The 11,838-nt window shown below is 39.2% G+C and overlaps 1 protein-coding gene across 1 annotated transcript in view; it reads right to left on the bottom strand.

The window, feature by feature from the left end:
• Tmbim6 (transmembrane BAX inhibitor motif containing 6) overlaps positions 1 to 11,836 on the bottom strand; it is a 20,972-nt gene extending 9,136 nt beyond the window's left edge. The window contains exons 1-3 of the mRNA XM_015493327.2: positions 11,728 to 11,836; positions 2,447 to 2,534; positions 1,604 to 1,712 (exon numbers count right to left, since the gene is read on the bottom strand). Of these exons, the coding sequence (XP_015348813.1) occupies positions 1,604 to 1,712; positions 2,447 to 2,502 (165 nt within the window). The 5' untranslated portion in view covers positions 2,503 to 2,534; positions 11,728 to 11,836. The remainder of the gene's footprint in view (positions 1 to 1,603; positions 1,713 to 2,446; positions 2,535 to 11,727) is intronic.
• Positions 11,837 to 11,838: the final 2 nt, after the last annotated feature.

The raw sequence follows: 11,838 nt of genomic DNA, 5'->3' as shown, positions 1-11,838 counted from the left end.
AAAAAAAAAAAAAGTATAACACAATCTTAGGAATACTACATAGCACCTCAATACCATCCTGTTTGAATTTCAAATAGCAAAATCACCAACAGAAAGCACAAAAATGGGCTGGGGGAGTAGCTCAAGGGTAGAAAGCACATGTGAGGCCTTGGGTTTCTATCCCCAGCACCAAAAACCAACAAAACAAAACCAAAAAACCCCAGAGATGCACAGATGGTATTAACCCTGTGAAAGAGACACTTGATACAGTATTGAGAACTGAAACAAGAAAGCAGAATGTTGTGTTTCCTGACCTCCACTGGGAACAAGACTCAACATGAGAATTGAATTTTTCAAGGCTCTGCAAAAAGTGCTACCAGTACTAATTTTGGAGTTACAAACTTTAGTAAATAGTTGAATCTCCAAATAAAGAAATCAGTGAATAATGAGAACTGACTATATTTTACTATATTACCTTAAAAAAGAAAGAAAGGAACTAAAAGGGCATCATCTAGAACTCAAGGTTCAAAAGCCCAGTCCTTACGGGACACAGTGGTGCACACCTGTAATCCCAGCAACTCAAGAGGCCAAGGCAGGAGGACCCCAAAGTTAGGATAGTCTGGGCAACTTAAACTCTTGTCTCAAAATAAAAAATAAAATGGGCTGAAGATTTAGCTCAGTGGTAGAGAACTTGCCTAGCGTGTGCAAGGCCCTGGGTTCTACCCCTAGTACTGTCTGATGCAATTTTTCACACAACCCTTGCTAGAAAAAAATTCCTGAGCAACAGATAGTTCTCCCCTGCAGTGGCAAATACCAACCCAAGCACACTCCTATGTTTGTTAAAAAGACACTCAAAAAGGATAAGGCTTGGTTAGTGAAAACTTCAAACTTTTTGATTATTCTTTTTTTTTTTTTTGGTACTGGGGATTGAACTCAGGGGCACTCAACCACTGAGCCATATCTGCAGCGCTATTTTGTATTTTATTTAGAAACAGGGACTCACTGAGTTGCCTGGCGACTCCCCATTGCTGAAGCTGGCTTCTAGCTAATAATCGTATCTCAGCCTCCGGAGCAGATGGGATTATAGAAGTGAGCCGCAGTGATTATTCTTTGAACTGTGCCTTCTATTCTATTCCTGTTGCCAAACACAACTCTCCCTCAAAACAGGAAAATGAGATGAAGGTTCATCCAACCAAATAGATATCAGTAGATTAGAGAACAAATAGGTCAAATCCATAATGGTCTCAATCTAGCCTTGCCTGATAATTAATGGTGCAAGCAGTATTCTGTATTCAAATACTCTACAGTCATTGAGGCAACAAAGAAGGGAGGAAAGACAGAAAGGCTACCATGTAAATGAACCTCAGCAGGCAAGTGATGACTCTTGATGGCAGCAACACACCATTCAGTGCCAAGGTTAAGATACTCAATTTTCAGTAACTAGAGGGGCACACTTGCCAGAAAATTTAAATGGTTTTTCACATCTTGATTTAATGGCTGGCTGAGCTCAAACCTCAAACTACTGATAAGGATTAAGGAAGGGCACAGGAATGGACCACCCCACTGAGTTGGTTTTTTTTCTAAAGGACTCTGTCCTATGGGAAACAGAGAAACCCATTCTTACCTGAATGAAATGAGTGACCACATGGACATAAGCTCCCGCAGCCGCCAGAAACATACAAAGGGCAAAACTGGCATAGACCTTCTTCAAGTGCTGCTGTGTTGAGGGGGTTCTAGGAAAGAATGTTCATAACAGTCATTGCTCTGGAGCAAATTCATCACCAAGCTAAGAATTATTTCTCCCTCTCTTCCCAGGGAAATATATAAACACTGTATTTGTTATACTACTCTTTTATATACAAAGAGTTTGAGGTAGCAAATTTAACAAAAAAAGAATATTCTGAAAATAGGTCAACAATTTTTTTTGAATGGTGATGGGGCTTGAATGTAGGGCCTCTCACATACTAGGCAAGTACTCTAACACTAAGCTCCATTCAGAGTTCTTAACAGAATCTTAAACACTAGGGAAGAACCAAAAGCCCAAATTTATGAACAACCAGTAACCAAATTAAAATTAATTACTTTCCAGAGACCACATGGCAGCCATTAGAATCTAGGTACTTGTATCAAGTCCTCTGAAATCTAGCCAAGTTAATTTGCTAATTTATACATATAGACTAAACTAGGAAAAGAAACCACATGACAAGAAATGCAGTAATAAACCATAGGTCAAGACTGGCAAGGTGTGGCCTGCCTATAATCTCAGTGACTAGGAAGGCTGAGGCAGGAGGATCACAGGTTCAAGGCTAGCCTCAACAATGTAGTGAGACCCTATCTCAATATAAAAACTAGGACTGGGAAATCAATAAAAGCACCCCTGGGACCCGCCTCTCCCCCCCATCCCCACCCCCCAAAAAAAGAAAGTAGAAAGGGAAAACAAAAACATGGTTATGGTTAAAACACTTACATATGTGAAAATTTTAGAAGTGCATCAAAGTTGATCTTCCGATCAAATATGTTCATGGTTCTAGAGTCTGTGTGACACAGCCTCCGCTCTGTAGAATCAAGAAAAAAAGTTACTGTAAAAATCCTAACACATATAAAATAGCACAAACAATTTTCTTATAAGAAATAACGATGTGGGCTGGGGCTGGGGCTCAGTGGCAGAGCACTTGCCTAGCATGCGTGAGGCACTGGGTTCGATCCTCAGCACCACATACAAATAAACAAAATAAAGGCATTCTGTCCACCTACAACTACCAAAAAAAAAAAAAAAAATTAAGAACGAAAGAAAGGAAGGAAGGGGGCTGGGGATGTGGCTCAAGCGGTAGCGCGCTCGCCTGGCATGCGTGTGGCCCGGGTTCGATCCTCAGCACCACGTACAAATAAAGATGTTGTGTCTGCCGAAAACTAAAAAATAAATATTAAAATTCTCTAAAAAAAAAAAATTTAAGAAAGGAAGGAAGGAAGGAAGAAAGAAAGAGTGATGTAACCAGAGAGAAACAAGTTTGGGAAAATAAGATTTTCTAAGATTCCATTGCTCTTACACAACCATTTTCACTTTATGTATGCCTAGAAATACACTAGCAATCATAGACAACCATTTTAAGGAGGAAAGGAAATTAACTCACCCTTTTCTCCCCCCAAACTATTTTCTTTCTCACATTATTTTATTATTATCATTTGATTTCTATTCTTTCAGAAGGTCATTAGACCCTTAAAAGATAGTTTATAAGACAAATTCCCAATCAGCAATATAAAGGGACTCAGTCACTGGTATATAAAACCATTTTATATAATAAGATGCTAGAGATTTCCCTCAGTAAGGGCACTTCAAGGATATTAAAAACAAACACACACACACACACAAAAGCACAATAAAGCTCCCTCTGGCACTAGGACCTGAATTTTAAATATACACATGTATATTTAACACATAATACATTTTAAAACTGAACTAAAATGGATTCACAATTTAAAAAGGAAAAAAGTTCCTATATCTGCAGGAAAAATTACACAGGAAGATTAAAAAAAAAAAGGATAATTCTGTATTTTTTTTTTGTACAGAACCTTTCTCAAGGAATGGTTGGCATAGAACCAAGATCTCCTAATATTCTTTACCCAGATTTTTGAACTGTTAATGTTTCACCAGATGTTTTATCTTCTTTCTCTCTCTATATATAGCATATATATAAAGACTTAAATAAATGCTTTTCTACAAGCACGGTAGTGCATGCCTGAAATACGTGAACTCTCAGTTACCTGAGAGATTGAATTCAAATCCAGCCTGAACAACATAGCGAGACCCTATCACCATTAAAAAAAAAAAAAAAAAATATATATATATATACACACACACACACACATACATACATATATAATATGTGTATATACATGTATATGGACTAGGGAATGTAGCTCAGAAGTAGAACACTCCTGGATTCAGTCTCTAGTACTATTTAAAAAAAATAAAAAACTATGTAGACATAATAATGCTCCTAAATATGTCAAGTGTGTATATACCCTAAAAACAATGATAAAAACCAAGATATTAATACTGATGTAATGCTATTATCTGATCTGCAGACCTTATTCAGATTTTCTCAACTATTCCAGTAAGTCGAAAACTGAACCATATCCAGGTTAGATTATGTGAACACCATAAAGTCAAGGTTCCACCATCAGCCCAGATTCTGGGGATTGAAATCCAGGGCCTAACGCATACTAAGGCAAGCACAGAACTGGGCACACCCCCAGAACCTCAAGTTTCCTTTTTTTTTTTTTTAAGTTTTATTATTTAAATACACCAAGCAAATGTCTCTGGAAATATTAAAAAAAAAAGTAGAAAAAAAAGATTTTTTCTACACTTAGCTGCTATGTAGCTTGATTACCTCAAGGTTTTTAAGTTCTGCTCACTCCCCTATCTCACATGCGATCCTAAATAAACACATTCAATCTACAGAACTAAAGATATGACACCAAGAGCTTTCATATTTCCTAAATAAAAATCCTCTCAATTCCTATTAGACCCATGATTACCACTTACTTAAAACCTACCAAAAGGTACTTCAAGGAAGACCAGATTCAGACACAAACTTTAATTGTTAGACAGGCTAACTACTTATATCCAATCTAATCACACCCAGGCCAACACTCAATGAAAGTTGGAGTCCTCAAGTCCATTTCCTGAGGAGTCCCGGTCAGTAGAAATATACCACTATTGAAAATTCATAAACATCACTTCCATTGATTTCCTGGGATCCTCCTCTCTCAAATAAAACAAAACAGATGGCTGGCTTTATCTAATTTCTTCCTTTCTTCTTTCACCAACATCCCTACTTACCTCACTTTTTTTGTTAGTTGTTCTTAAAGATGGATACAGTATAAAGCTGCAGAACTTAACTAAAGCAGCTGCTTTCTCTTCTAAGTCACAGGGCTCTGGGCCCTCTTGATCTAGATGGTGCAATTATTGCAGGCTGTTGCAAGGCGAGGCACAGCCTTCCATAACCATGATGAATGCTTCCTCTAGAGAGCACACTTACAGGACGGCAGAATTCAGGACCTGGAAAGTGTCTTTGCTTAAGGCTTCCATTATCGCCCCTAATGACATCCCTAGACAGAACCTGCAACAATACTGAAGCAACCTGCAAAGCCAAGTTTCTCAATATTCACAACAGCCTCTTCCAATTTCTAGAATCAAAAGAAGGGAGGGGACCTCAAATACCCAGGGAATTGTTAGTTAAAAAGGGGCAATAGTCATGTAACCTGACCACTCTGAATGGAATCTGTGGGAGAGGATAAGGGCAGTATTATCCAAGTTTGTTCCTTGACATTTCCCAAGGGCTCTCTCACAACTGTTGATGGAAAAGCCAAAACCATCAAAGGGTGGGAAGGGAGATATCAAATAATAATTTCTCCTTGATTTTGCCATCTGAAATAATAAATAAGATTTTCATTTTTTGGTATGACTACTAATGCCAGGTGTAGTGGCACACACCTGTTATCCCAGCTACTGGGGAGGCTGAGGCAGGAAGCCAGCCTGGGTAACTTAGTGAGACTCTGTATCAAAAAATAAAAAGGCCCTAGCACCACCAAAAAAAATGGTGTGGGGGGGAGTTGGGGGACACACAACTGGGGAAGTGGTTCAGTGCCCCTGAGTTCAAGGTCAATCCCTAGTGGGTTTTTTTTTTTGGTGTGTGTGTGTGTAGTCTGCTGAATGCTGGAATCAGGAGAAGTGCCTCAGTGTATACAATTTAACATTAAACTGGTTAGTAGAAAAAACACTGTTCACAAGATTAATTAGGCTGAGAATTTTCCCTCTCCGTTTATTAATTCAATCCTATCCTCACATATTCAGAAGGTACCAAACTGAGTTATAAGAAAAATCCCAATGTTTAGGGAAAAAAAAAAAAAAAACAGGTGGAAAGCCTGAAATTTTTCTTTCTTTTTTTTTGCACCTACTAGGGATTGAACCCAGGGGCACCTCACCTCTGAGCTACATCCTCAACCCTTTTAAAATTTTTTTTATTTTCACTGAGTGTGGCGACGCATGCCTGTATTCCCAGCAACTCGGGAGGCTGAGAGGCAGGAGGACCACAAAGCCAGCCTCAGCAACTGAGCAAGACCCTGTCTCTAAATAAAACAAAAAAGCAGGGAAGGGTGTTGGGAATGTAGCTCAGTGGTTGTGCAACCTTGAGTTCAATCCCTGGTAGCACTGGGAATTGAACTCAGGGGCTCTACTACCAAGAACTACCCCGAGGTTCTTTAAAAAAAAAAAAAAAAAAAAACCTGGGGCTGTGGATGTGGCTCAAGCGGTAGCGCGCTTGCCTGGCATGCGTGCGTGTGGCCCGGGTTTGATCTTCAGTACTACATACAAAGATGTTGTGTCCACCGAAAAACTAAAAATAATAATAATAATAATAAAAAAATTCTCTCTCTAAAAAAAAAAAAAAAAAAACAAAACTTTTTTTTTTTTTTAATTTTGAAACAGGGTCTTGCTAAGTTGCCCAGTCTGGCCTGGAACTATATAACTACATCCCTAACATAGTGCTTAAGAGTACCACCTGAGGCTGGGGTGTAGCTCAGTGGTACAGGGAACGTGTGAAGCCCTGGGTTCAAATTCCCAGCATCAAAAAAAAAAAAATTGCCTGTTTCTGTATCCTAACTGTTATTTTCTTAGCTGTGTTAGTACTCAAAGCAAGTTTCTGGTACTAATCTCACTGTGTTTCAGTTTCATCATTTGTAAAATATTTTTTATTTCATAGGGTTGAAGAGTAAGTAAAATCTTACAAATGGGACTGGGGTTGTGGCTCAGTGGTGGAGTGCTCACCTAGCATGTGTAAGACACTGGATTCAATCCTCAGCACCACATAAAATTAAATACAGTCATTGTGTTCATCTACAACTAAAGAAAAATATATATATTTTTTTAATATTTATTTTTTTGTTTTCGGCGAACACAACATCTTTGTTTGTATGTGGTGCTGAGGATCGAACCCGGCCCGCATGCATACCAGGCGAGCACGCTACCGCTTGAGACACATCCCCAGCCCAGAAAAATATTTTTTAAAAATATCTTAAAAATGAAGTGCTTAGAATAGTGCTTTGTACACAGGACAACTCAGAACTTGTAAACTAAAAGGTCTAGTTTTATTTATTTGGTGGTGCTGGGAATGGAACGTGGGGGCCTTGCACATTTTAGGCAAGTGTTCTACCTCTGAGCTACACTCCTAACCCAAAAAGTCTAGTTTTAGAAGACATTTATCCTAGGCCTGATTTCCATATGCCATGTAAATTAATTTTTAAAAATACATTACTCAAAGGCTAAAGATACAGCTCAGTGGTAGAGCACTTGCCTAGCATGCATGAGACCCTGAGTTTGATTCCCAGCACTGGGGAAAAAAAATTCTCAATATATTACATTATTCATGACAGTTGACTCTATCATGAATACCTAATATATCCCCGAGAGTAAAATTAAATGGGGGGGGGGTGTCTAAGAAAAATGTAAACTGAAATTTAATGGATCTTGATAAATGTTATTACTGGTTAAAATTACTTTTGTTTAAATGATATACTTCTTCTCTGGCACATTTATACTATACCTCCTATCCCACAGGGCCTCAAGGTGTTTTGAGACAGCCTAATAACCACTAAATGATAATCTGATATGGTAGAGAATTTCATAAAGTAAATGGTCATTAGCGTGATGCCACCCAAAGGAGGTAGTCTGAGGGTAGGTCAGATCAATTTTAGGACACTCCAAGAAATCCCCTTTCAAGTAGGACTGGGCTTTGATTATTCTGGATCAAGACCCTAAAATGGGGCTGAGGATGTGGTTCAGTGGTAAAGTGCTTGCCTGGCACACATGAGGCCCTGGGTTCAAATTTCCAAGCATAAATTAATAAATAAATCCCTAAAATGTCTTGAGCCTTTCAACTTGGACCCAAATCCATGGATCCGCTAACAATGAGTTTATCTCTGGAGGAGGCCGCCTCAAGAAATAACAAAACAGTAATTGAAGATAGAATACCTCCAACATTAGATGCTTTTGGGGGGCACCAAACTTTGATACTACCAAATCTCTCTCTAACTACATTTTATTTGACAGAAATGAATTAAAGAAGGTCCCAATATCCTAAACACACAATTTTCTTCTGGCAAAAACCAGTAATCTCTCCCAACACCATCATATTTAGCCCAAATGAGAGCAAGTATAATTAAGACCAAAAGCACAATCACTTCACCCTCACCTGTGAAGCTCTGTTTTTAAAGTTTTTTTTTTTTTAATTCCAGTTAATGGTGCAGGAACTTCTCACCTTGAGAACAGGTAGTTTGCATCTGATTCAACCCTACTATCCCCCAGATTTAAACACAATATAGTCTCTAGGCAAATCCAGACCTTGTTATCCGATCAAGAGTCCTGTGACCTCAAATCAATATTCTTCATTTGTTTAGAGGGGAACCTACCTTCAGGGGTCCTTCCTCTGATCCCCAAAGCCAATCCAATCACTATAGCCTTTCTCTCTTTGGTCTTAAGCACTGTCTTTGGGAAATGTGTACAATATAAAAAATTCAAAGGGCTCCATAACATTTCATTAGAAACTAGGGGACAAACCTGGGTGAAGTGGAAGACATTTATACCAGATTCTATAGCCAAGTCTAAGTGACAAAGAAAACTGAGAAGAAAGAACATCATGAGACTATTTAGTGGTTTCCCCAGAGGAGATTAATACCCTTGGGTAGTTTATGAAATAAAATGAAACTCTTTAGACCAGCAGTAGTACTTTCTATAATAATATTACCAAAATATATGATGATTTCTCTTTTGCATAGATTTGGTAACTTTGACATTTGTTTCATTTGCACTGTATTTATTAGGTGTATCAAAATATTATTGTAGTAATTTTTTTTTCTTTTATTTAAGGCTTGATCCTTGATGGTTATTTTTCATTTTAGGACAAGGGTAAGGATACAAATGATACCTATAACAAAAACGAGGGATTTGACAAGACATTTTACAAGAAAATTCTACAACTTTCAAAGTGCTTTTATATACATAAGCTTTTTTGATCTTCACATGAATCCACGAGGAAAGAGCAAGAATGATTAGTCCCATGTTAAGGATTAAAAGGGAAAAAAAAAAAAGGTGTTAAATGTCAGTGTAATAGTGACAATAGAACAGCATCTGGAGTTACAAAGTCTTGCCTTCTTCTACCATATAACCTTAGAAAAATCATTTTACTGACCATAATCTTGGCTTCCTCATCTAGATGATTAAAACCTGTTCTACTGAATGTCAATAGGAAAATCTGTATTATTTCATTGTAAAGGACTAAACAGACATTAGAACTGATTTGATCAACATCAGAAAGTCAAAATAAACACAGCCAGAATTAGAAAGTTAAAATAAATAGAGCCAGAATCAGATTCAGGGTCTTCTGACTTCTATATAGTCTGGTGTTCTTTCAACTATTGCACCCTACAACAGAAAAAGTAAGCTTTCAGTTAAGGCAGTTTCAGCCACAGATCAAGTGAAATCTTTAAACCAGAGGCACCTGTCATCCTAGTGCCTTGGGAGGCTGAGGCAGGAGTATTCTGAGTTCAAAACCAGCCTAAGCAACTTAGCAAGTCCCTAAGCAACTCTGAGAACCTGTCTCTACAAAAAAAAAAAAAAAGGCTGGGGATGTGGCACAATGGTTCAATCCCTTAAAAAAAAAAAAAAAAAAGAAGAAGAAAAAGAAGAAATCTTTAAACCAAACCAGACAAAACTTCCAAAATAAATAAAATAAATGCTGATTCCTATTACACTCTTGTATTTTTCAAAATTTCTACAAAGAGCACGAACTCTATATTGTGAGGGAAAAATTGAAAATGTTAACTAATTATTTATATTAAGTTTACCTTTTTCTATTCTTTAGCAAAGTAAGACTATTCAAATCAATAGTGGGGGAAGAGAGAGAGAAGGAGGGCACTAAGACATGTTTCCAAAAGATGAATAATGGAAGAAGGAAACTCTGGATCCAAATTACAGATTACAATTCTCAGGATTCAACCCTATACTGGAGGGAACATGGCAGTGAATCTAAACATCGACATATTATTGAAATCATAAAAATTAGACAAAGAAAGAGGAACAAGAAAACACCAGAGTAAATCTAATAATTATAAAAATATGAATATAGAAGTAGTGAAAATGTGATTATACAATTCCAGTAATCTTTCATTAAATTCTTATACTACCCATAGTCAAAAGATAAACTATAAATAAATATCAATAAGTAAAAAAAAAAAAATCCATTTGCCATTAACTTTTAACCTTGAACTCCTCTGTGTTTTAGGCACAGTCAGCTCTTCTACTGGTTACACATTCACAAATTAACTATTGCTAGAATAGAGTCTCAAGTTCAAAGTGATTTTTGTTGTTCTATGTTAATGGAATCAAATGTTCAGGCTAAGAGAGCTCTCCAAATTCGGGAGAGAGAAGTTCATAGAAGGAATCAAGTTTTACTCAAAGCCGGTCCTCAAGACAAGAGGACCTCAAATCTCCAGCTTCGGAGGGCACAGTGCAGAATGGGCTTTTATAGGAAAAAAAGGGGGTACAGACAGACAATGGGCACGCTGGGCGGGGTCTTTCACACAGGGCTGAGTTTTCTTTTTTTCTGGGGTAGTATCGCAATGGACTTCGACCTCCTGTGGTTAGTTATCTAAAACCCAAAGGGCTTCTCTTCAGCAGAAAGGATAAGGAATGGGCAAAAGGCAAAAGGAAGGTGAGGGGAGCTAGGTACAGTTTCAGATGAGCTACGGTTACATTCGGTAAATGGAAGGCTGATGGAGTAGGCAATGCAACATGGGCTGACACGTTAAAGCAATTCCACACTTTGTAAACATACAAAAAAATATCAACGCCTACTTCACAGCTTCCTTCAATCAGTCTAAGAAAAAAAGCAATCGGCCAATGACGTGCTTCCTGCGCAGACTTTAGGACGGCCAGAGTTCAAGAACAAGCAATCAAGGCCACCTCACCTGTCCAAAGGTAACCAATCAGACCAGAGCAGGGTTACCCCGTGGGGCTGGGAAGCCAAGCCCCAGTGTCTTCTCTCTTACTGCCTCTGCCGTTGGCTCCCAAGTAACTAAGGAATCTTGCGTGTCATAGAGGAGTGTGACATCACCCACGCCACCGTGACTGGGCAGCCTGCCCAACCAGGCCCTACCTCCAGTCCCGGACCCCAGCAGCTCGCTTAGAGACAACCAGACCAGAAAATCTGCAGCAGAGTAGCAATCGGCTGATAGGGCGGGGGTGACCACAAACCACTGAGGTTTCACTTTCATTCACCTCGGAAGGAAGGAAGGGGGACGTGCCCTGAATTCAAAAGGTCAAGAATGGAACCTGCGTCTGCACTTAGTTGAGGAGGCGGCGAAGGAAAGCAGAGGCAGAGGGCGGATGAGAGGGAGAGAAAAAAAGCTACTGAAAACGCTACCGAAAGCGTTCTGGAGCAAAATCCCGGCGGCGGCGCCCCCAAAGACCAGGCAGACTTGCCCCCGCCTCGTACAGTTGCGCATGCGCAACAATAGTTCTCCGGCTTCCTCCCAGCCCAGTTTTCCGGGTCTCGACGCGAAGTGGGCCCGGTTTCCTAACGTGAAATCTGTCCCAAAACGGAAGCAACTCTCTCTCTTGTTCGGACAACGACCACGGGCTCCCTTTCCATTTCTCACTCCCGGTTTGCCCATTCCTAGCTTCAGACGTACCTTCTTAACCCGCCACTCAGGAGCCTACCAGCTCTTCTAACACCGGATGTGCTCTGACCCTCCCAGGGTCGGCTTCAGACTCTTTACCCAGCGTTCGCCCCCCCCCCCCCC

Source organism: Marmota marmota, unplaced genomic scaffold (assembly GCF_001458135.2).
Source record: "Marmota marmota marmota unplaced genomic scaffold, marMar, whole genome shotgun sequence".
NCBI classification, from domain to species: domain Eukaryota; kingdom Metazoa; phylum Chordata; class Mammalia; order Rodentia; family Sciuridae; genus Marmota; species Marmota marmota.
Note: the sequence above shows the minus strand (reverse complement) of the source record. Positions and strands in the feature narration are given on the sequence as shown.